General features: G+C 45.7%; 2 protein-coding genes across 3 annotated transcripts; both read left to right on the top strand.

The window, feature by feature from the left end:
• The first annotated feature begins 1,099 nt into the window (after positions 1-1,099).
• Positions 1,100-6,597, top strand: LOC311122542 (dipeptidyl peptidase 1-like). 2 transcript variants are annotated; one of them, XM_084196885.1, is made up of 8 exons: positions 1,100-1,472; positions 1,790-1,935; positions 2,663-2,823; positions 3,907-4,062; positions 4,426-4,544; positions 5,108-5,239; positions 5,330-5,562; positions 5,661-6,597. In XM_084196885.1, exons 1-8 carry the CDS (start codon positions 1,313-1,315, stop codon positions 5,925-5,927), a joined length of 1,374 nt encoding a protein of 457 aa, XP_084053011.1. In that variant the 5' UTR covers positions 1,100-1,312; the 3' UTR covers positions 5,928-6,597. The 2 variants fall into 2 exon arrangements, with proteins under 2 accessions (XP_084053011.1, XP_084053012.1); XM_084196886.1 differs by having other exon boundaries at positions 1,131-1,472; positions 3,919-4,062.
• Positions 6,598-6,964: 367 nt separating this feature from the next.
• LOC311122535 (ras-related protein Rab-38-like) lies at positions 6,965-22,739 on the top strand (the record flags this gene model as incomplete). The annotated part of the gene is made up of 3 exons (XM_084196880.1): positions 6,965-7,160; positions 10,067-10,347; positions 22,587-22,739. 3 exons carry the CDS (start codon positions 6,965-6,967, stop codon positions 22,737-22,739), a joined length of 630 nt encoding a protein of 209 aa, XP_084053006.1.
• Between the last annotated feature and the right edge of the window lie 564 nt (positions 22,740-23,303).

Below are 23,303 nucleotides of genomic sequence, written 5' to 3'. Positions count from 1 at the left end.
TTTCCCTGACAACCCAAAGTACTTGTTACATTTTGAATGCTTAGCAGGAAAGGAAAATTGTGAAATTCATGCACTTATCAAGAGAACACGTGGTCATCCCTACTGCCTATGGTCTGGCAGACTCACTAAACACAAATGCATCTTTTGTAAATAATGTCTGAGTGTTGGAGTGTGCCCCTGGCTATCCGTACATTTTCTAAACAAGAAAATGGTGCCGTCTGCTTTGCTTAATATAAGGAATTTGAAATGATTTATACTTTGACTTTTGATACTTAAGTATATTTGAGCAATTACATTTACTTTTGCTCCTTAAGTATATTTAAAACCAAATACTTTTAGACTTTTACTCAAGTAGTATTTTACTGGGTGACTTTCACTTTTACATGAGTAACTTTCTATTAAGGTATCTATACTTTTACTCAAGTATGACAATTGGGTACTTTTTCCACCACTGCTTAATCCTAATTGCTCTGGATAAGAGTGTCTGCTAAATGACTAAAAAGTTATGAACACTACTTCAATATTTTTTTAAAGGTTAATTGGAGGAACAGCACTGCAGTATCCTTTACACACACCTTTAAAAAAACATAAAAAAATGCAATTCATTTTCCAATAAAACACTGATCTTTCACTGATTAAATATTTCAAGATTTCAGCTACAAGTGAAGAACAGTGAAATTTGTGTTGTGTTCACAGCTGAAAGCCAATTGAATGTGATATGCCTTAACAAGGAACATCCCAAAGTGATTACCTACACTTGCTAAATGTGCCTTTCCAATTCGCTCCTCTCCTCCAGAGAGGAAGAGGCGAAGCGAGAGGATTTACTCCACGTGAGATAAGCTCTTTGTATGGAGATCTATGAGATAGTGTCAAGTTACGTGAGACTAATTTGATCAATTTAGTTTTGCCTGTTGTTCACACGCGTATCTGCCCTCTCATTGGATAGAATGGTCCCACCTGACCTCACTTGCCTTCGCTCATTGAGGACATGTATTTCAATTGTTAGATCGGTCACTCGGCTATCTTGCCAATATAATAGATCATCTTAGTCTCCGCTCATCTCTGGATATAAAAAGACCAGTGAGTCACGTGAGATACTGTAGTGGGTCATATGATCGAAGGGAACGCACAAGAGTGAAGAGGACACTACACAAACCGAAACCAGTCCAGCAGGTGCTTCGAAGTACGGGGAAATATAGCCTACCTTTTTCTACTTGGGGCGATACTTAGGCTATTGCTCCTGGTCACTCTAGTTATTATCGTAGACTCAAATCTCTGCGTAGTTCTGTAAACAGAAGCGTGGTGTGACGCGATGAAGGTGAGCGGTGTGTTGCTGTGTGTGTTGCTGCTCTGGGCGGAGGGCTCCCGGGCTGATACCCCGGCCAACTGCACCTATGAAGATCTGTTGGGCTCCTGGGTGTTCCAGGTATCGACGGGAGGGAAAGACAAAGGCATTAACTGCTCTCTGATGGGTAAGAAATGGAGTGACCCTAGCAGCGCGCAAACTTCTTGTTCCTAGAAACACGGAAGAACGAACCTACGTTTTAAGCAATCAAGCCGGCTATGTAACTTAATTGATTTTGATTGTTAACTTGACACAGTATCCAATTGCGTTTGTTTGTAGCCTATTGACTGCCTTTATTACTATCATTGATACAATGTTTGTTACAACTTATCCCGCTGCCCAATGTTACATCTCTATCCTGTTACTTTGCGATACAGAAGAACCCCAAAGTTGAATTGAGAATGAATTACCAAAATGTCTGCTGTTTGTTTGTGTTTTAAAAAGACACCGTTGATAAGTCGATAACGGTGCACCTGGAGAAGCTGTCTGTGGCGGTGGACGACCTGGGAAACACGGGCTTCTTCACCCTTATCTACAATCAGGGCTTCGAGGTGGTCCTCAACGACTACAAGTGGTTCGGCTTCTTCAAGGTAGTTTTAAGCTCTCGCTTATTCAAGTGTTTCATTCAGGGCTAAAGTTTATCCTATAATGATAACAAACTATGATCTGTCGAAGTCTAGAACCTTTTTGGCAGACGTGAAAATGCACTTGCCTTGCACACTAAGTTTCAGGCTCGTCAGACGCATGGCTGGTAACCTTCCCTGTAATTGCAGGGTTGCTGGGTGACGCTGTTAAAGCCAGATTACATCTCAATTACTACGTTATTGATACATTCAGGCTTGTGATTCAAAGGGTTCTTTTGTTTTGCATTCAGCCCATTTCTTTTCTTTTTCACATGACTGCCCGGTGATTGTATCAGGGGAAATGTTCAGTGTTCTCCCTCCTACATGATAGAGGTGACTTGCAGACATCAATTATACTTCCTTTATTGAAACCGTCTGGACTTGTCTTGGTACACAGTGACTCAATGTCACACCACACATGCTTTACTCTAAAAGCCCATTAGGTACTTGTTGCTGTTCACAAAGCCAAACTGTCTGCTCACTCTCTTATTGAAAGCCTTTATCAGGTTAATGGCCACATCCACTTGCATAAAACATCTGACTTGTTGCACTTCTGCTTTTAAAGAAGTGATATTTATTTTAATCTGGAACTCTGGCCGTAAAGATGAGGACATACAATATTTAATGTGATGTAATGTCTCCACACAACACACGGACGTGCACAAGCAGTGACTGAGTTTCTCCTCTGTTCCAGTACTCTAAGCAGGGCTCTGAGGTGACCAGCTACTGTGACCAGACTCTGCCAGGCTGGGTCCATGATGCTCTGGGGAACAACTGGGCCTGCTTCACTGCCAAGAGGGTCGTCCCATTACCCCCTCGCTCCGTACACACACACCACTACCCCCACAAGGACCTGTGAGTATCCTCATGGGTTTTATAGATGTTTTGAGACACTGTGAACAAGAATAATCATGGTTCCATTTTTACTGTTGCTCATATTGAAAAGCAAGCAGTCTGCTTGGCCTTTACTCTTTCTCTTTACATTGGCTGTCAGTCACTGCTCGTGTTTACTCACCCCTCGGGCTGTGTTTTACTCACCCCTCGGGCTGTGTTTTACTCACCCCTCGGGCTGTGTTTTACTCACCCCTCGGGCTGTGTTTTACTCACCCCTCGGGCTGTGTTTTACTCACCCCTCGGGCTGTGTTTTACTCACCCCTCGGGCTGTGTTTTACTCACCCCTCGGGCTGTGTTTTACTCACCCCTCGGGCTGTGTTTTACTCACCCCTCGGGCTGTGTTTTACTCACCCCTCGGGCTGTGTTTTACTCACCCCTCGGGCTGTGTTTTACTCACCCCTCGGGCTGTGTTTTACTCACCCCTCGGGCTGTGTTTTACTCACCCCTCGGGCTGTGTTTTACTCACCCCTCGGGCTGTGTTTTACTCACCCCTCGGGCTGTGTTTTACTCACCCCTCGGGCTGTGTTTTACTCACCCCTCGGGCTGTGTTTTACTCACCCCTCGGGCTGTGTTTTACTCACCCCTCGGGCTGTGTTTTACTCACCCCTCGGGCTGTGTTTTACTCACCCCTCGGGCTGTGTTTTACTCACCCCTCGGGCTGTGTTTTACTCACCCCTCGGGCTGTGTTTTACTCACCCCTCGGGCTGTGTTTTACTCACCCCTCGGGCTGTGTTTTACTCACCCCTCGGGCTGTGTTTTACTCACCCCTCGGGCTGTGTTTTACTCACCCCTCGGGCTGTGTTTTACTCACCCCTCGGGCTGTGTTTTACTCACCCCTCGGGCTGTGTTTTACTCACCCCTCGGGCTGTGTTTTACTCACCCCTCGGGCTGTGTTTTACTCACCCCTCGGGCTGTGTTTTACTCACCCCTCGGGCTGTGTTTTACTCACCCCTCGGGCTGTGTTTTACTCACCCCTCGGGCTGTGTTTTACTCACCCCTCGGGCTGTGTTTTACTCACCCCTCGGGCTGTGTTTTACTCACCAGACTGCTCCATAGGTCCTACAAACACAACCTGGACTTCATTGACTCCATCAACGCGGCCCAGAGCTCCTGGAAAGCCACATCCTACAGCGAACATGAGACCTACACTCTGCAGCAGCTAATGCACAGGTCTGGGGGACCAGCCTCACACATCCCCAGGTACAGTCACTAACTTGTGAAACTATGACTTGTTGACACATTAATTCCATAGTCATTGTGGGGGACTTCCCACTACAGCCCCAAGGATGAAGCAGGAGAAAATGAGTCATTCAGCTGTGAGATGTGACTTCTGAAAGAAAAGGGAGAGAAGTCATGACTGAGTCCTAGGGTAAAGGTTTGAGGGAGGAAGGCTAGTGCACACTTCAGGAGAGTATGGAATAGGATCACGTCAGTTGTGTTCAGTAGGTATGAAATAGGACTTTACAACAGAGGTACTACCTAAACGTGTCCAATAGGAACTCATTTTAGATTCATTGCAAAAAGTAAATCATGGAGGCCCTGATTCTCTATGCTCCTCCCCAGACGTGTTGGCCCCGCCCCTGTGACGGCAACGCTAGTCAAGATGGCATCCGGCCTACCTGAGCGCTGGGACTGGCGAGATGTCAACGGCGTCAACTACCTCAGTCCTGTCCGCAACCAGGGTAACACGCACACCGGGTCAAATACCTACTCTTTTTATCATGACTCTTGGCAGTGTGTCCTCTCCCAACCCCTGTGTATAATGTTCAGCCTGTCTGCTGTGGCTGAGTGGACTTTGGAGTTCTCTACACAGCATGCAGTACCATTGGCACTCCTGTTAAAGAATGTAGACTGCTAAATCAAAGGCCACAGTCCCTCTGGATTATAGAGTAGCAATGTTCCCATCTCAACCCCGCATACACAGCATGCTCCTATCTAGAGATCAAGCATAGTGAGTGGTTGGATAGCTGGCTGAGAGTGCCACTGCAGGGCTGGGATTTAGGCGCTCTGTTGAAGAGGGGATTTAATAGAGGCCTACTGCTGTGTGTATGGGAGAGAAAGTGGGGTCTTCTGCCCTGCCTTAGGGTTCATAACCAAAAAAACGATGGTTGCTGCCTGGGGCTAAAATAGGTTGACGATGATGCACTGACTGGGTGTCTGATTCTTACAGTGGTGGTTTTATAGCAGTGACGTTTTAGCTTGGTTGTGACAGTGCAGGGTTTGACTGGTACTCTGTCGGCTCCAGCTTCGTGTGGTAGCTGCTATTCCTTTTCCTCGATGGGAATGTTGGAAGCTCGCGTCAGGATCCAAACCAACAACACTGAGACTCCCATCTTCAGTCCACAGCAGGTTGTCTCCTGCTCCCAGTACTCCCAAGGTAATGCGTGCACACTGCATAATTGTATCTAAACTATGTGAGTATTTCTCCCATATCTCTAACCCTCTCACTGCTCTTCCTCCCTCTCAGGTTGTGACGGTGGTTTCCCCTACCTCATTGGGAAATACATCCAGGACTTTGGGGTTGTGGAAGAGTCATGTTATCCGTACGTTGGGAAGGATTCCCCTTGTGATGTTCCCGATGGCTGTCGCCGCCACTACGCCTCAGACTACAGCTACGTGGGAGGGTTCTATGGAGGTTGCAGTGAGTCTGCCATGATGCTGGAACTGGTCAAGAACGGACCCATAGGGGTGGCCTTTGAGGTGGGACACACACACGTTGGCTAGTTTGTCTATTGGATAGCTCTATGTAATGGCCAGTATTAGTTTGCCAAGTATTATTCCTCACTGTTTTCCTCCAGGTGTACCCTGACTTCATGCACTATAAGGAGGGTATCTACCACCACACGGGCCTCCATGACCCCTACAACCCATTTGAGCTGACCAACCATGCGGTGCTGCTGGTGGGCTATGGCCACTGTCACATGACCGGTCAGAAGTTCTGGGTGGTGAAGAACAGCTGGGGGACGGAATGGGGCGAGGGGGGCTTCTTCAGGATCCGCCGGGGATCAGACGAGTGTGCCATCGAGAGCATCGCGGTGGCAGCCAAGCCCATCCCCAAACTGTAACGGGTTAGAGGGCGAGGGGCAATCTTTCGTCTTCCCAATTGGAACCTAGCCTGATACTTTGGGCCAAAGTCTGAAATGGTTTCTGTATTGAAATGGAGTTATTGTGTAGCTGAGAAGCTTAATCAAATGGCTGGAACATTTTTATATAAATAATCAGTAACTGTGTAAAGCTTTGCTAATTGCTCACTAGACTGTCTGATCCTTGCCATGCCAACCAAAGATTCATTCTTGGGGATGATGCCTAAAGGGAACCTGCTTTAATCCCTAATGTAACTGGGATTTGTAGATTTTTAATTAGTTCTGTAGTTAGTCTGGTGATTGATAGGAGGGCAGAGGACCTCTGCACTTTCTGTAATGTCTCCCCTGTGCTTCCCTATCTTGCCCTGTATTCTCCATATGTCCTCTGCTATGTCACTACTAGTCCTCACATCACTCATCTGTCCTCTCATATCGCTGTGTGATGTAAGTCTCCTGGGAACATTCAAAGGGATTGCTGTCTCATCAGTGTAGAAAGGGATCCAATATGTCAGTGCCTTGACTTCTCTCTCCCTTCAGAAGTGGTTGCTTTTCATTACTGTCCTGTAGTTTTCCATTATGATCACATGCATGCAAAGATTTGCACTGGTTTTGTCTTTTGAAAGAAAATGAATAAAGTTGCTTTTTACAATTATTAGTGGTGTTTACTACTTTTCTGACATGGATAGGGTTTCAGCTATATGCACAGAGATCTTATATTATTGATCGAACAATGCATGTCTTGCAAATCACTTTTCTGGAGTTGTACAACTAACTCCGATATTTGGAGGGGGCAAACTGAAGGAGAGGCTTCAGTCTTCAGATGGGTGCAGTCTCTCACGCCTCTGACCACGCTCTGAGCCCCGCAAGTCACAAGGTCCCGATATTCACTTTTCTGCCCCACTTCTCTGGGCGTTCCTTCCGGATCGCTAGAGCACACCGCTCCTCATTCTCGTGCCCGATCTTCTCCCTCTCTCCCATCACGGCGTATTAATGCTCTACCCTAGCGCTCCGCGGTCGCCATGCAGAACTACAAGGAGCACCTCTATAAGATCCTGGTAATAGGGGACCTGGGGGTGGGGAAGACTAGCATCATCAAGCGCTATGTCCACCAGAACTTCAGCCCCAACTACCGGGCCACGATAGGAGTGGACTTCGCCCTAAAGGTCCTTAACTGGGACCAAGAGACGGTTCGGCTACAGTTATGGGATATAGCAGGTAGGAGACGCATTACGCGTGACACTGATCAAATGGGAACACTGGCAGGCCCATTTTGGTGTTGTGCTATTTGGCCACTTGAATAAATTACATGTCATTAATGTAAGCGTTGAGGGATTGTCAATTAAGTTCCAGCGTAAGACACGGGATGGCGAGACTGGGGAGGGAACTGTAGTGGTCTCAGGTCGGTGGTTCCGTTCACTACAGATATTAGGTTCTGGGGAGTGGTCATTGGACAAGAAAGTGTAACAAAAGGATTGGACTTAATTGTGTACTGACGCCCACATACAGTATCAGACAAAATGTGTTATCAGATGTTTCATAGGACAACGGTTCTGTTCGTGTGTAAACGTTGGGAACCGTGGGCAGTTAAGGCCTATACGCATAAGGTGTTCCTCGAACCTCAAGTGAGTGTCGGTTATTGGAGAAATTTCTCTAACGCAGTGAGCGCTCTCCTTCTCCAGTCCCATGCGCTCTGGCCGGTACAGCCGGGGCGCACGCCCGCATGTACAGTCATGTGTCTAGCACTCATGTGAGGGAGATTTGGGGCTCAGAATGGGCTTATTGTGAATGAGAGCCGACAGGCTTCTTCTGGGATCGGGAATGCCGTCTCCACCTTCTGACGTGCAGCCTACTGTATTCAGAATATATTAATGCGTTGCTTCATTGAGCTCAATTTAGAGGGATATTGTGAACTATGTTTTCTCATATCCATTTAAATGGTTGTACTCCTCATGAGACATCATTGCAACATCCCAGTGTTAAGTGTGGCCTCTGCTAAGAGGTCCTAACCTTTATGGCACACGGGTTTTGACTGTTTACCCTGCCACTACATGATCAGAACCATTCAAAGCTTTGGAGTGAAACAGGTCTAGCAGCTTTCTGTGCAGCAACAAAAAAGTTGAGTCAGGAGAACTCATGTAAAGTATGTTGAAGTGGTCAACTTAAATTGAGCTCCATATCAAAATAGGAGTGTGTCATGTGGATGGTTGCTCAGCTTAGCTGATACTGATAACTCGGACGAGTTTCTGCCTGGCCTGAACTAGCCTTGCTCCATTAATCATGCCCTGGTAGAATGTCACACCTAGGCCCGATCCCAAATGTACCTCTAGTCTAGATCCTACGTCCTATGCACTTGTGGAGATCTGAGAGTATTTGACAGGTTGAAGCTGCAGCATACTGCTTGTACTAATCAATCATGCATAGGCAGTGGTGGAAAAATGACCCAATTGTCTTACTTGAGTAAAAGTAAAGATACTTTAATAGAAAATGACTCAAGTGAAAGTAACCCAGTAAAACTATTTTGTTTTTAAACATATACTTAAAAAAGATACTTAAGTAGTAATTTCAAATTCCTTATATTAAGCAACCCAGACGGTACGCAATTTGTTTTTTACGGATATCCAGAGGCACACTCACAACACAAATAATTTACAAACAAATAATTTGTGTTTAGAGAGCGCAAGATCAGAGGGGGTAGGGATGACCAGGGATGTTCTCTTGATAAGTATTTGAATTGGACCATTTTCCTGACCTGCTAAGCATTCAAAATGTAACGAGTACTTTTGGGTGTCAGGGAAAATGTATGGAGTAAAAAGTACATTATTTTCTTTAGGAATGTACTAAAGCAGAAGTTTATTTTCATTAGTCCATTTTTGATATAGTCTCAAAATGTTTTGCATGTCAGTGATCGCATTTCAAGACATGTAACGTTCAAAATACAGAAATCTGGCCCCTATCATGTGATCGCTGACATGCAAAATGCATCATATGGGCCAGATTTCTGTATTTTGAAAGTTACATATCTTGAAAACTTGATTGCTGACATGCAAAACATTCTGGGACTATATCAACAATGGACTAATGAAACAAATACCAAAAGATAGTGTTTTGGGTGGAGTTTTCCTTTAAGTAGTACTTTAATGTATTTTTTATGAAGTACTTTACACCACTGGGTCTAGGCCCTATCAAAAACTATGGCTGTGTCCAGTAATGTCTGAACACACTGGTAAACCACTGATAGTCACTATAGAAGTGAGTGATAACGTCTGAACACACTGGTAAACAGCTTTGATAGTCACTATAGAAATGAGTGATAACGTCTGAACACACTGGTAAACAGCTTTGATAGTCACTATAGAAGTGAGTGATAACGTCTGAACACACTGGTAAACAGCTTTGATGGTGACCATAGAAGTCAGTGATGGGAGTCAGAGTAGCACATTCCACGTGAACTTATTACACTGTTGTTAGCAGAGGAATTTACACTGACCTCTCTCCCTCTCTCTCTCTCTCTCATTCTCTGGTGGTCTCTCTCTCTCTCTCTCTCTCTCTCTCTCTCTCTCTCTCTCTCTCTCTCTCTCTCTCTCTGGTGGTCTCCCTCTCTCTCTCTCTCTCTGGTGGTCTCCCTCTCTCTCTCTCTCTCTCTGGTGGTCTCCCTCTTTCTCTCTCCCCATTTTTTCTTTACCCCTCTCTCTCTGTCCTCCCTCTTTCTCTCTTCCCCCTCTCTCTCTCTTTCCCTCCCTCTCCCTTTCTGTCCCTCCCCTCTATAATGATAGTTGTCTGTGTGTGAAATCCCTCATCAGTCAGACTCATTTGTCTGTAATGGGAGTTGTGCTGTCTTTGGAAAGCCCATTACTACATTTGATCTGTGTGTGGCGTGTGATGTACCATGTCTGTCCACCTTGTCGTATTTTTCCAGGATTGGTTTATGAATGTGACCCTCCACGACTGTGACCAGGACTGTGTAGTGGACTCTTTGCCCTGAGGCAGTCTCAAGTAACCTTAATCTCAGTGGTGTTACCAGGGCTTGTGATATGGTATTAGAGTCAGGGGTGTGGCAACAAGACACTTTACTCCTGCTACTGCTATCAGTTACAGCTAACAATACTGTGTGTGTGTTTCAGGTCAGGAGCGGTTTGGGAACATGACGAGGGTGTACTACCGTGAGGCCATGGGGGCATTCATCGTGTTTGATGTGACGCGGCCTTCCTCCTTCGAAGCTGTCGCCAAGTGGAAGGAGGACCTGGACTCTAAACTCACGCTGGCCAATGGGAAAAATGTGGCCGCTGTGCTATTGGCTAATAAGTGTGACCAGGGGCGGGACGTGCTGACCAACAACGGGATCCAGATGGAGAAGTTCTGTCAGGAGAACGGCTTTGTGGGATGGTACGAGACTTCTGCCAAGGTGAGAACACGCATGCATTGCATGCGAGCGCACACACACACAAATAAGTACTTTAATGAGAACGTCTTATCACACCTCCATACACATTATTAACACAATGACACACACACACAGGCAGACTATGGAGTCATAGCACCTTGTACAGCTGTGGAATTTCACAGATGAATGAAAAGTGAGCACAGTCAGTTGGATCAAAGGCAGACGCACGCACACACACAACTCTCCTGTCCCGACACCCCGTATGCTAGTGGAGCTCAACATTCTGAGAGTCAGAAGAAGGTGAAAGGTCGTTACCATGGTTTACCAGATTTATGAGCTGCATTTCATTCCGAAAAGCTGTCCCTTTCTCCCTTTGTTCACTCCAGAAGTTAGTTCACCGTATACTTTCACCTATCCAGTCAGATTGATGAATGGGAGAGGGAGAAGCCAGAAGTAAGGGCACAACTCTTTGGAATGGAATGCAGCCTTCAGTCTCTAAACTCAAAGACAAGAGAGTGACGTAGAGAGTGAATTAGAAAGATGAAGAGAGTGAATTAGAGAGTAGAAAGTGATACAGAGTGATGTAGAGATACAGAGTGATGTAGAGGGTGATATAGAGAGGTGTAGAGGGTGATATAGAGAGGTGTAGAGGGTGATATAGAGAGGTGTAGAGTGTGATAGTGATGTAGAGAGGTGTAGAGTGTGATAGTGGTGTAGAGAGGTGTAGAGTGTGATAGTGGTGTAGAGAGGTGTAGAGTGTGATAGTGATGTAGAGAGGTGTAGAGTGTGATAGTGATATAGAGAGGTGTAGAGCGTGATAGTGGTGTAGAGAGGTGTAGAGTGTGATAGTGATGTAGAGAGGTGTAGAGTGTGATAGTGATGTAGAGAGGTGTAGAGTGTGATAGTGGTGTAGAGGGTGATAGTGGTGTAGAGAGGTGTAGAGTGTGATAGTGATGTAGAGAGGTGTAGAGTGTGATAGTGATGTAGAGAGGTGTAGAGTGTGATAGTGGTGTAGAGAGGTGTAGAGTGTGATAGTGATGTAGAGAGGTGTAGAGTGTGATAGTGATGTAGAGAGGTGTAGAGTGTGATAGTGATGTAGAGAGGTGTAGAGCGTGATAGTGGTGTAGAGTGTGATAGTGATGTAGAGAGGTGTAGAGTGTGATAGTGATGTAGAGAGGTGTAGAGTGTGATAGTGATGTAAAGAGGTGTAGAACGTGATAGTGATGTAGAGAGGTGTAGAGCGTGATAGTGATGTAGAGGGTGATAGTGATGTAGAGAGGTGTAGAGTGTGATAGTGATGTAGAGAGGTGTAGAGTGTGATAGTGATGTAGAGAGGTGTAGAGTGTGATAGTGATGTAGAGAGGTGTAGAGTGTGATAGTGATGTAGAGAGGTGTAGAGTGTGATAGTGGTGTAGAGTGTGATAGTGGTGTAGAGAGGTGTAGAGTGTGATAGTGGTGTAGAGAGGTGTAGAGTGTGATAGTGGTGTAGAGAGGTGTAGAGTGTGATAGTGATGTAGAGAGGTGTAGAGTGTGATAGTGATGTAGAGAGGTGTAGAGTGTGATAGTGATGTAGAGAGGTGTAGAGTGTGATAGTGATGTAGAGAGGTGTAGAGTGTGATAGTGATATAGAGAGGTGTAGAGTGTGATAGTGATATAGAGAGGTGTAGAGTGTGATAGAGGTGTAGAGTGTGATAGTGGTGTAGAGAGGTGTAGAGTGTGATAGTGATGTAGAGAGGTGTAGAGTGTGATAGTGATGTAGAGAGGTGTAGAGTGTGATAGTGATGTAGAGAGGTGTAGAGTGTGATAGTGGTGTAGAGAGGTGTAGAGTGTGATAGTGATGTAGAGGGTGATAGTGATGTAGAGAGGTGTAGAGTGTGATAGTGATGTAGAGAGGTGTAGAGTGTGATAGTGGTGTAGAGAGGTGTAGAGCGTGATAGTGGTGTAGAGGGTGATAGTGATGTAGAGAGGTGTAGAGTGTGATAGTGATGTAGAGAGGTGTAGAGTGTGATAGTGGTGTAGAGAGGTGTAGAGTGTGATAGTGATATATAGAGGTGTAGAGGGTGATAGTGATGTAGAGAGGTGTAGAGCGTGATAGTTATATAGAGAGGTGTAGAGTGTGATAGTGATGTAGAGAGGTGTAGAGCGTGATAGTGAAGTAGAGAGGTGTAGAGTGTGATAGTGATGTAGAGAGGTGTAGAGGGTGATAGTGATGTAGAGAGGTGTAGAGCGTGATAGTTATATAGAGAGGTGTAGAGTGTGATAGTGATGTAGAGAGGTGTAGAGCGTGATAGTGAAGTAGAGAGGTGTAGAGGGTGATAGTGGTGTAGAGAGGTGTAGAGCGTGATAGTGATGTAGAGAGGTGTAGAGTGTGATAGTGGTGTAGAGAGGTGTATAGCGTGATAGTTATATAGAGAGGTGTAAAGGGTGATAGTGATGTAGAGAGGTGTAGAGTGTGATAGTGATGTAGAGAGGTGTGATAGTGATGTAGAGAGGTGTAGAGTGTGATAGTGGTGTAGAGCATGATAGTGGTGTAGAGGGTGATAGTGGTGTAGAGAGGTGTAGAGTGTGATAGTGATGTAGAGAGGTGTAGAGGGTGATAGTGGTGTAGAGAGGTGTAGAGTGTGATAGTGGTGTAGAGGGTGATAGTGATGTAGAGAGGTGTAGAGCGTGATAGTGGTGTAGAGAGGTGTAGAGCGTGATAGTTATATAGAGAGGTGTAGAGTGTGATAGTGATGTAGAGAGGTGTAAAGGGTGATAGTGATGTAGAGAGGTGTAGAGTGTGATAGTGATGTAGAGAGGTGTGATAGTGATGTAGAGAGGTGTAGAGTGTGATAGTGGTGTAGAGCGTGATAGTGATGTAGAGAGGTGTAGAGTGTGATAGTGGTGTAGAGCGTGATAGTGATGTAGAGGGTGATAGTGATTTAGAGAGGTGTAGAGGGTGATAGTGATGTAGAGAGGTGTGATAGTGATGTAGAGAGGTGTAGAGTGTGATAGTGATGTAGAGAGGTGTAGAGTGTGATAGTGATGTAGAGGGTGATAGTGATTTAGAGAGGTGTAGAGGGTGATAGTGATGTAGAGAGGTGTGATAGTGATGTAGAGAGGTGTAGAGTGTGATAGTGATGTAGAGAGGTGTAGAGTGTGATAGTGATGTAGAGAGGTGTAGTGCGTGATAGTGGTGTAGAGAGGTGTAGAGCGTGATAGTGGTGTAGAGGGTGATAGTGATGTAGAGAGGTGTAGAGTGTGTTAGTGATGTAGAGAGGTGTAGAACGTGATAGTTATATAGAGAGGTGTAGAGTGTGATAGTGATGTAGAGAGGTGTAGAGCGTGATAGTGATGTAGAGAGGTGTAGAGCGTGATAGTGGTGTAGAGTGTGATAGTGATGTAGAGTGTGATAGTGGTGTAGAGAGGTGTAGAGTGTGATAGTGATGTAGAGAGGTGTAGAGCGTGGTAGTTATATAGAGAGGTGTAGAGTGTGATAGTGATGTAGAGAGCTGTAGAGTGTGATAGTGATGTAGAGAGGTGTAGAGTGTGATAGTGATGTAGAGAGGTGTAAAGGGTGATAGTGATGTAGAGAGGTGTAAAGGGTGATAGTGATGTAGAGAGGTGTAGAGCGTGATAGTGGTGTAGAGAGGTGTAGAGTGTGATAGTGATGTAGAGAGGTGTAGAGGGTGATAGTGGTGTAGAGAGGTGTAGAGTGTGATAGAGGTGTAGAGAGGTGTAGAGCGTGATAGTTATATAGAGAGGTGTAGAGTGTGATAGTGATGTAGAGAGGTGTAAAGGGTGATAGTGATGTAGAGAGGTGTAGAGCGTGATAGTGGTGTAGAGAGGTGTAGAGCGTGATAGTTATATAGAGAGGTGTACAGTGTGATAGTGATGTAGAGAGGTGTAAAGGGTGATAGTGATGTAGAGAGGTGTAGAGCGTGATAGTGGTGTAGAGAGGTGTAGAGTGTGATAGTGATGTAGAGAGGTGTAGAGTGTGATAGTGATGTAGAGAGGTGTAGAGTGTGATAGTGGTGTAGAGGGTGATAGTGATGTAGAGAGGTGTAGAGTGTGATAGTGGTGTAGAGCGTGATAGTGATGTAGAGAGGTGTAGAGTGTGATAGTGATGTAGAGAGGTGTAGAGTGTGATAGTGATGTAGAGAGGTGTAGAGTGTGATAGTGGTGTAGAGCGTGATAGTGATGTAGAGAGGTGTAGAGCGTGATAGTGATGTAGAGAGGTGTAGAGTGTGATAGTGGTGTAGAGGGTGATAGTGATGTAGAGAGGTGTAGAGCGTGATAGTGATGTAGAGAGGTGTAGAGTGTGATAGTGGTGTAGAGGGTGATAGTGATGTAGAGAGGTGTAGAGCGTGATAGTGGTGTAGAGAGGTGTAGAGTGTGATAATGATGTAGAGAGGTGTAGAGTGTGATAGTGGTGTAGAGGGTGATAGTGATGTAGAGAGGTGTAGAGCGTGATAGTGGTGTAGAGCGTGATAGTGGTGTAGAGAGGTGTAGAGCGTGATAGTGATGTAGAGGGTGATAGTGATGTAGAGAGGTGTAGAGGGTGATAGTGGTGTAGAGAGGTGTAGAGTGTGATAGTGATGTAGAGAGGTGTAGAGTGTGATAGTGATGTAGAGAGGTGTAGAGTGTGATAGTGGTGTAGAGAGGTGTAGAGGGTGATAGTGGTGTAGAGAGGTGTAGAGTGTGATAGTGATGTAGAGAGGTGTAGAGGGTGATAGTGGTGTAGAGAGGTGTAGAGTGTGATAGTGGTGTAGAGAGGTGTAGAGTGTGATAGTGGTGTAGAGGGTGATAGTGATGTAGAGAGGTGTAGAGCGTGATAGTGGTGTAGAGAGGTGTAGAGTGTGATAGTGATGTAGAGGGTGATAGTGATGTAGAGAGGTGTAGAGTGTGATAGTGATGTAGAGAGGTGTAGAGTGTGATAGTGATGTAGAGAGGTGTAGAGTGTGATAGTGGTGTAGAGGGTGATAGTGATGTAGAGAGGTGTAGAGCGTGATAGTGGTGTAGAGAGGTGTAGAGTGTGATAGTGATGTAGAGAGGTGTAGAGCGTGGTAGTTATATAGAGAGGTGTAGAGTGTGATAGTGATGTAGAGAGCTGTAGAGTGTGATAGTGATGTAGAGAGGTGTAGAGTGTGATAGTGATGTAGAGAGGTGTAAAGGGTGATAGTGATGTAGAGAGGTGTAAAGGGTGATAGTGATGTAGAGAGGTGTAGAGCGTGATAGTGGTGTAGAGAGGTGTAGAGTGTGATAGTGATGTAGAGAGGTGTAGAGGGTGATAGTGATGTAGAGAGGTGTAGAGTGTGATAGTGGTGTAGAGGGTGATAGTGATGTAGAGAGGTGTAGAGTGTGATAGTGGTGTAGAGCGTGATAGTGATGTAGAGAGGTGTAGAGTGTGATAGTGATGTAGAGAGGTGTAGAGTGTGATAGTGATGTAGAGAGGTGTAGAGTGTGATAGTGGTGTAGAGCGTGATAGTGATGTAGAGAGGTGTAGAGCGTGATAGTGATGTAGAGAGGTGTAGAGTGTGATAGTGGTGTAGAGGGTGATAGTGATGTAGAGAGGTGTAGAGCGTGATAGTGATGTAGAGAGGTGTAGAGTGTGATAGTGGTGTAGAGGGTGATAGTGATGTAGAGAGGTGTAGAGCGTGATAGTGGTGTAGAGCGTGATAGTGGTGTAGAGAGGTGTAGAGCGTGATAGTGATGTAGAGGGTGATAGTGATGTAGAGAGGTGTAGAGGGTGATAGTGGTGTAGAGAGGTGTAGAGTGTGATAGTGATGTAGAGAGGTGTAGAGTGTGATAGTGATGTAGAGAGGTGTAGAGTGTGATAGTGGTGTAGAGAGGTGTAGAGGGTGATAGTGGTGTAGAGAGGTGTAGAGTGTGATAGTGATGTAGAGAGGTGTAGAGGGTGATAGTGGTGTAGAGAGGTGTAGAGTGTGATAGTGGTGTAGAGAGGTGTAGAGTGTGATAGTGGTGTAGAGGGTGATAGTGATGTAGAGAGGTGTAGAGCGTGATAGTGGTGTAGAGAGGTGTAGAGTGTGATAGTGGTGTAGAGGGTGATAGTGATGTAGAGAGGTGTAGAGCGTGATAGTGGTGTAGAGAGGTGTAGAGTGTGATAGTGATGTAGAGGGTGATAGTGATGTAGAGAGGTGTAGAGTGTGATAGTGATGTAGAGAGGTGTAGAGTGTGATAGTGATGTAGAGAGGTGTAGAGTGTGATAGTGGTGTAGAGGGTGATAGTGATGTAGAGAGGTGTAGAGCGTGATAGTGGTGTAGAGAGGTGTAGAGTGTGATAGTGATGTAGAGAGGTGTAGAGTGTGATAGTGGTGTAGAGGGTGATAGTGATGTAGAGAGGTGTAGAGCGTGATAGTGGTGTAGAGCGTGATAGTGGTGTAGAGAGGTGTAGAGCGTGATAGTGATGTAGAGAGGTGTAGAGTGTGATAGTGATGTAGAGGGTGATAGTGATGTAGAGAGGTGTAGAGGGTGATAGTGGTGTAGAGAGTTGTAGAGTGTGATAGTGATGTAGAGAGGTGTAGAGTGTGATAGTGATGTAGAGAGGTGTAGAGTGTGATAGTGGTGTAGAGAGGTGTAGAGTGTGATAGTGGTGCAGAGAGGTGTAGAGGGTGATAGTGGTGTAGAGAGGTGTAGAGTGTGATAGTGATGTAGAGAGGTGTAGAGGGTGATAGTGGTGTAGAGAGGTGTAGAGTGTGATAGTGGTGTAGAGCGTGATAGTGAAGTAGAGAGGTGTAGAGTGTGATAGTGATGTAGAGAGGTGTAGAGTGTGATAGTGATGTAGAGAGGTGTAGAGTGTGATAGTGATGTAGAGAGGTGTAGAGTGTGATAGTGATGTAGAGAGTTGTAGAGTGTGATAGTGATGTAGAGAGGTGTAGAGTGTGATAGTGGTGTAGAGAGGTGTAGAGCGTGATAGTGGTGTAGAGAGGTGTAGAGGGTGATAGTGGTGTAGAGAGGTGTAGAGTGTGATAGTGATGTAGAGAGGTGTAGAGTGTGATAGTGATGTAGAGAGGTGTAGAGGGTGATAGTGGTGTAGAGGGTGATAGTGGTGTAGAGAGGTGTAGAGTGTGATAGAGGTGTAGAGTGTGATAGTGGTGTAGAGAGGTGTAGATTGTGATAGTGATGTAGAGAGGTGTAGAGCGTGATAGTGATGTAGAGAGGTGTAGAGTGTGATAGTGATGTAGAGAGGTGTAGAGTGTGATAGTGGTGTAGAGAGGTGTAGAGTGTGATAGTGGTGTAGAGAGGTGTAGAGTGTGATAGTGGTGTAGAGAGGTGTAGAGTGTGATAGTGGTGTAGAGAGGTGTAGAGTGTGATAGTGGTGTAGAGAGGTGTAGAGTGTGATAGTGATGTAGAGAGGTGTAGAGCGTGATAGTGATGTAGAGAGGTGTAGAGTGTGATAGTGATGTAGAGAGGTGTAGAGTGTGATAGTGATGTAGAGAGGTGTAGAGCGTGATAGTGATGTAGAGAGGTGTAGAGCGTGATAGTGATGTAGAGAGGTGTAGAGTGTGATAGTGGTGTAGAGTGTGATAGTGATGTAGAGAGGTGTAGAGCGTGATAGTGATATAGAGAGGTGTAGAGCGTGATAGTGGTGTAGAGAGGTGTAGAGGGTGATAGTGATGTAGAGAGGTGTAGAGGGTGATAGTGATGTAGAGAGGTGTAGAGGGTGATAGTGGTGTAGAGAGGTGTAGAGTGTGATAGTGATGTAGAGAGGTGTAGAGTGTGATAGTGGTGTAGAGGGTGATAGTGATGTAGAGAGGTGTAGAGCGTGATAGTGGTGTAGAGAGGTGTAGAGTGTGATAGTGGTGTAGAGGGTGATAGTGATGTAGAGAGGTGTAGAGCGTGATAGTGGTGTAGAGAGGTGTAGAGTGTGATAGTGATGTAGAGGGTGATAGTGATGTAGAGAGGTGTAGAGTGTGATAGTGATGTAGAGAGGTGTAGAGTGTGATAGTGATGTAGAGAGGTGTAGAGTGTGATAGTGGTGTAGAGGGTGATAGTGATGTAGAGAGGTGTAGAGCGTGATAGTGGTGTAGAGAGGTGTAGAGTGTGATAGTGATGTAGAGAGGTGTAGAGTGTGATAGTGGTGTAGAGGGTGATAGTGATGTAGAGAGGTGTAGAGCGTGATAGTGGTGTAGAGCGTGATAGTGGTGTAGAGAGGTGTAGAGCGTGATAGTGATGTAGAGAGGTGTAGAGTGTGATAGTGATGTAGAGGGTGATAGTGATGTAGAGAGGTGTAGAGGGTGATAGTGGTGTAGAGAGTTGTAGAGTGTGATAGTGATGTAGAGAGGTGTAGAGTGTGATAGTGATGTAGAGAGGTGTAGAGTGTGATAGTGGTGTAGAGAGGTGTAGAGTGTGATAGTGGTGCAGAGAGGTGTAGAGGGTGATAGTGGTGTAGAGAGGTGTAGAGTGTGATAGTGATGTAGAGAGGTGTAGAGGGTGATAGTGGTGTAGAGAGGTGTAGAGTGTGATAGTGGTGTAGAGCGTGATAGTGAAGTAGAGAGGTGTAGAGTGTGATAGTGATGTAGAGAGGTGTAGAGTGTGATAGTGATGTAGAGAGGTGTAGAGTGTGATAGTGATGTAGAGAGGTGTAGAGTGTGATAGTGATGTAGAGAGTTGTAGAGTGTGATAGTGATGTAGAGAGGTGTAGAGTGTGATAGTGGTGTTGAGAGGTGTAGAGCGTGATAGTGGTGTAGAGAGGTGTAGAGGGTGATAGTGGTGTAGAGAGGTGTAGAGTGTGATAGTGATGTAGAGAGGTGTAGAGTGTGATAGTGATGTAGAGAGGTGTAGAGGGTGATAGTGGTGTAGAGGGTGATAGTGGTGTAGAGAGGTGTAGAGTGTGATAGAGGTGTAGAGTGTGATAGTGGTGTAGAGAGGTGTAGATTGTGATAGTGATGTAGAGAGGTGTAGAGCGTGATAGTGATGTAGAGAGGTGTAGAGTGTGATAGTGATGTAGAGAGGTGTAGAGTGTGATAGTGGTGTAGAGAGGTGTAGAGTGTGATAGTGGTGTAGAGAGGTGTAGAGTGTGATAGTGGTGTAGAGAGGTGTAGAGTGTGATAGTGGTGTAGAGAGGTGTAGAGTGTGATAGTGGTGTAGAGAGGTGTAGAGTGTGATAGTGATGTAGAGAGGTGTAGAGCGTGATAGTGATGTAGAGAGGTGTAGAGTGTGATAGTGATGTAGAGAGGTGTAGAGTGTGATAGTGATGTAGAGAGGTGTAGAGCGTGATAGTGATGTAGAGAGGTGTAGAGCGTGATAGTGATGTAGAGAGGTGTAGAGTGTGATAGTGGTGTAGAGTGTGATAGTGATGTAGAGAGGTGTAGAGCGTGATAGTGATATAGAGAGGTGTAGAGCGTGATAGTGGTGTAGAGAGGTGTAGAGGGTGATAGTGATGTAGAGAGGTGTAGAGGGTGATAGTGATGTAGAGAGGTGTAGAGGGTGATAGTGGTGTAGAGAGGTGTAGAGTGTGATAGTGATGTAGAGAGGTGTAGAGTGTGATAGTGATGTAGAGAGGTGTAGAGGGTGATAGTGGTGTAGAGAGGTGTAGAGCGTGATAGTTGTGTAGAGCGTGATAGTGGTGTAGAGGGTGATAGTGGTGTAGAGAGGTGTAGACTGTGATAGTGATATAGAGAGGTGTAGAGCGTGATAGTGGTGTAGAGAGGTGTAGAGGGTGATAGTGATGTAGAGAGGTGTAGAGGGTGATAGTGATGTAGAGAGGTGTAGAGTGTGATAGTGGTGTAGAGTGTGATAGTGAAGTAGAGAGGTGTAGAGTGTGATAGTGATGTAGAGAGGTGTAGAGCGTGATAGTGTTGCAGAGTGTGATAGTGATTTAGAGAGGTGTAGAGGGTGATAGTGATTTAGAGAGGTGTAGAGTGTGATAGTGATGTAGAGAGGTGTAGAGTGTGATAGTGATGTAGAGGGTGATAGTGATGTAGAGAGGTGTAGAGCGTGATAGTGATGTAGAGAGGTGTAGAGTGTGATAGTGATGTAGAGAGGTGTAGAGCGTGATAGTGATGTAGAGAGGTGTAGAGTGTGATAGTGATGTAGAGAGGTGTAGAGTGTGATAGTGATGTAGAGAGGTGTAGAGTGTGATAGTGATGTAGAGAGGTGTAGAGTGTGATAGTGGTGTAGAGTGTGATAGTGATGTAGAGAGGTGTAGAGTGTGATAGTGATGTAGAGAGGTGTAGAGTGTGATAGTGATGTAGAGAGGTGTAGAGTGTGATAGTGTTGCAGAGTGTGATAGTGATGTAGAGAGGTGTAGAGTGTGATAGTGATTTAGAGAGGTGTAGAGCGTGATAGTGGTGTAGAGAGGTGTAGAGTGTGATAGTGGTGTAGAGGGTGATAGTGATGTAGAGAGGTGTAGAGCGTGATAGTTATATAGAGAGGTGTAGTGTGTGATAGTGGTGTAGAGTGTGATAGTGGTGTAGAGAGGTGTAGAGTGTGATAGTGGTGTAGAGAGGTGTAGAGTGTGATAGTGATTTAGAGAGGTGTAGAGGGTGATAGTGATTTAGAGAGGTGTAGAGGGTGATATAGCGCGTGATATAGAGTGATAGTGATGTGAGAGTGATAAAGAGCATGATATATAGTGTGATGTAGAGAACAGTAAGACAAGTCCTTGAGCCTTTCAGTGGTTTTAGTTGATGAGTTCTCATCAAGTCCATATCCCTGAAGGTTACATAACTACATTTTTCTCTTCACATCTTAGTGGAAAGGCAAAATGACGCAAATTACTTATTTTCTCAGAAAGAGCTTTGTGTCCTTTGAGATTTGTGTGTGTGTGTGGAGCTCATGCTGAAAGGGAAGATGTCTGTCATGTGCCTGCTATTAGATAAAGCCCCCCTCTGTTACATGAACCCATTCTAAATGAAAGTGTGTTTATTTGTCTGTATTGTTTGTGGTTATATAGGCCTATTACAAGAGTCTATGAATATGCTCTTGTTCTGATAATGGGTAATGTGAAAGATTATTAGAGGTCTCTCTCTCTTTCTCTGTGTGTGTGGTAATGTAAGAGGTTATTAGAGAGGAAGTCTGCTGCAGACTACACTGTCACATCCTGAAGAGCAAGCTGATAAAGGACCTCATGAATATTCCATATTCACCTAATTCATTCTGCTGCTCAGCTCACCCTATGATCTGAGGAAGTGTGTGTGTGAGAGCGTTGTGTGTCTCTTGCGAAGCAGCTGCTGGAGGCTTGAAATATTCTAAAATCAGACTGGAGACTTTATCCCTGTCTTAAAGTTCTTCATCTCATTAACTTCTCATTAGTGATCACTGACCCTGTCCTCTCCTCACATGAACCCATAGTTCACCTCAGCCCCGAAGGCTTCATTACAGAAACCACACCACCATATTAACGTACGTATATGTATTTATGTTTTAGTCTCATTATCAAACAGTTGCAATAGGTAGGAGATGCAGATGTCGCTGCAGATGAGCGTGTGTGTGTGTGTGTGTGTGTGTGTGTGTGTGTGTGTGTGTGTGTGTGTGAGTGAGTGAGTGAGTGCCCTTGACTGTCAACTTTTATTTCATAGCATCAAAACGTCACACTGGCACTACTGAAGAGCCAAACACTCACATCCACAAAACTACACTTGCATCCACAAAACTACACCCGCAGCCACAAAACTACACCCGTATCCACAAAACTACACCCACAGCCACAAAACTACACCCGCAGCCACAAAACTACACCCGCAGCCACAAAACTACACCCGCAGCCACAAAACTACACCCGCAGCCTATACTCCCGAGTGGCGCAGTGGTCTAAGGCACTGCATTGCAGTGCTAGTTGTGCCACTAGAGATCCTGGTTCGAATCCAGGCTCTGTCGTAGCCGGCCGCGACCGGGAGACCCATGGGGCGGCGCGCAATTGGCCCAGCGTCGTCCAGGGTAGGGGAGGGAATGGCCGGCAGGGATGTAGCTCAGTTGGTAGAGCATGGCGTTTGCAACGCCAGGGTTGTGGGTTCGTTTCCCACAGGGGGTATGAAAAAATAAAAAAATAATGTATGCACTAACTGTAAGTCGCTCTGGATAAGAGCGTCTGCTAAATGACTAAAATGTAAAATGTAAATGTAAAACTACACCCGCAGCCACAAAACTACACTTTTGTGGCTGCGAGTGTAGTTTTGTGGCTGTGGGTGTAGAAACACAACCAACATACTCACACGTACTGTACTGTATGCAGTGGTCTTGGAGTTGGACAGTAACTAATCAAATGTATTTTCTCCCCTTATGCCTTCCTTTTCTCTCTCTCTCTCTCTCTCTCTCTAGGAGAATATTAATATAGATGAAGCAGCTAACTGTCTGGTGAAGCATATCATCGCCAACGAGAATGATCTCCTCCAATCAGAAGTCCCAGACACCATCTCCCCGCAATTAAACTCTGGCAGGGGCGGGACCTGCTCTTCCTGTTTCAGATCATAGAACACCTCCACCACCATCACTACACATACCTCCACCAGGACCTCCACCACCGTCACTATACACACCTCCACCAGGACCTCCACCACCGTCACTACACACACCTCCACCAGGACCTCCACCACCGTCACTACACACACCTCCACCAGGACCTCCACCACCGTCACTACACACACCTCCACCAGGACCTCCACCACCGTCACTACACACACCTCCACCAGGACCTCCACCACCGTCACTACACACACCTCCACCAGGACCTCCACCACCGTCACTACACACACCTCCACCAGGACCTCCACCACCGTCACTACACACACCTCCACCAGGACCTCCACCACCGTCACTACACACACCTCCACCAGGACCTCCACCACCGTCACTACACACACCTCCACCAGGACCTCCACCACCGTCACTACACACACCTCCACCAGGACCTCCACCACCGTCACTACACACACCTCCACCAGGACCTCCACCACCGTCACTATACACACCTCCACCAGGACCTCCACCACCGTCACTACACACACCTCCACCAGGACCTCCACCACCGTCACTACA

Source organism: Coregonus lavaretus, assembly GCF_964263955.1.
Source record: "Coregonus lavaretus genome assembly, contig: HAP1_SCAFFOLD_600, whole genome shotgun sequence".
NCBI lineage: Eukaryota > Metazoa > Chordata > Actinopteri > Salmoniformes > Salmonidae > Coregonus > Coregonus lavaretus.
The sequence above is the reverse complement of the archived record's forward strand: the minus strand, read 5'-3'. Positions and strand labels throughout refer to the sequence as shown.

Coding starts and splice junctions, on each gene's coding strand:
- LOC311122542 (XM_084196885.1), top strand. CDS start 1,313: ATGAAGGTGAGCGGTGTGTTGCTGTGTGTGTTGCTGCTCTGGGCGGAG. Junction 2,824..3,906: donor CACTACCCCCACAAGGACCT/GTGAGTATCCTC, acceptor TTTACTCACCAG/ACTGCTCCATAGGTCCTACA. Junction 4,545..5,107: donor CAGTCCTGTCCGCAACCAGG/GTAACACGCACA, acceptor TGTCGGCTCCAG/CTTCGTGTGGTAGCTGCTAT.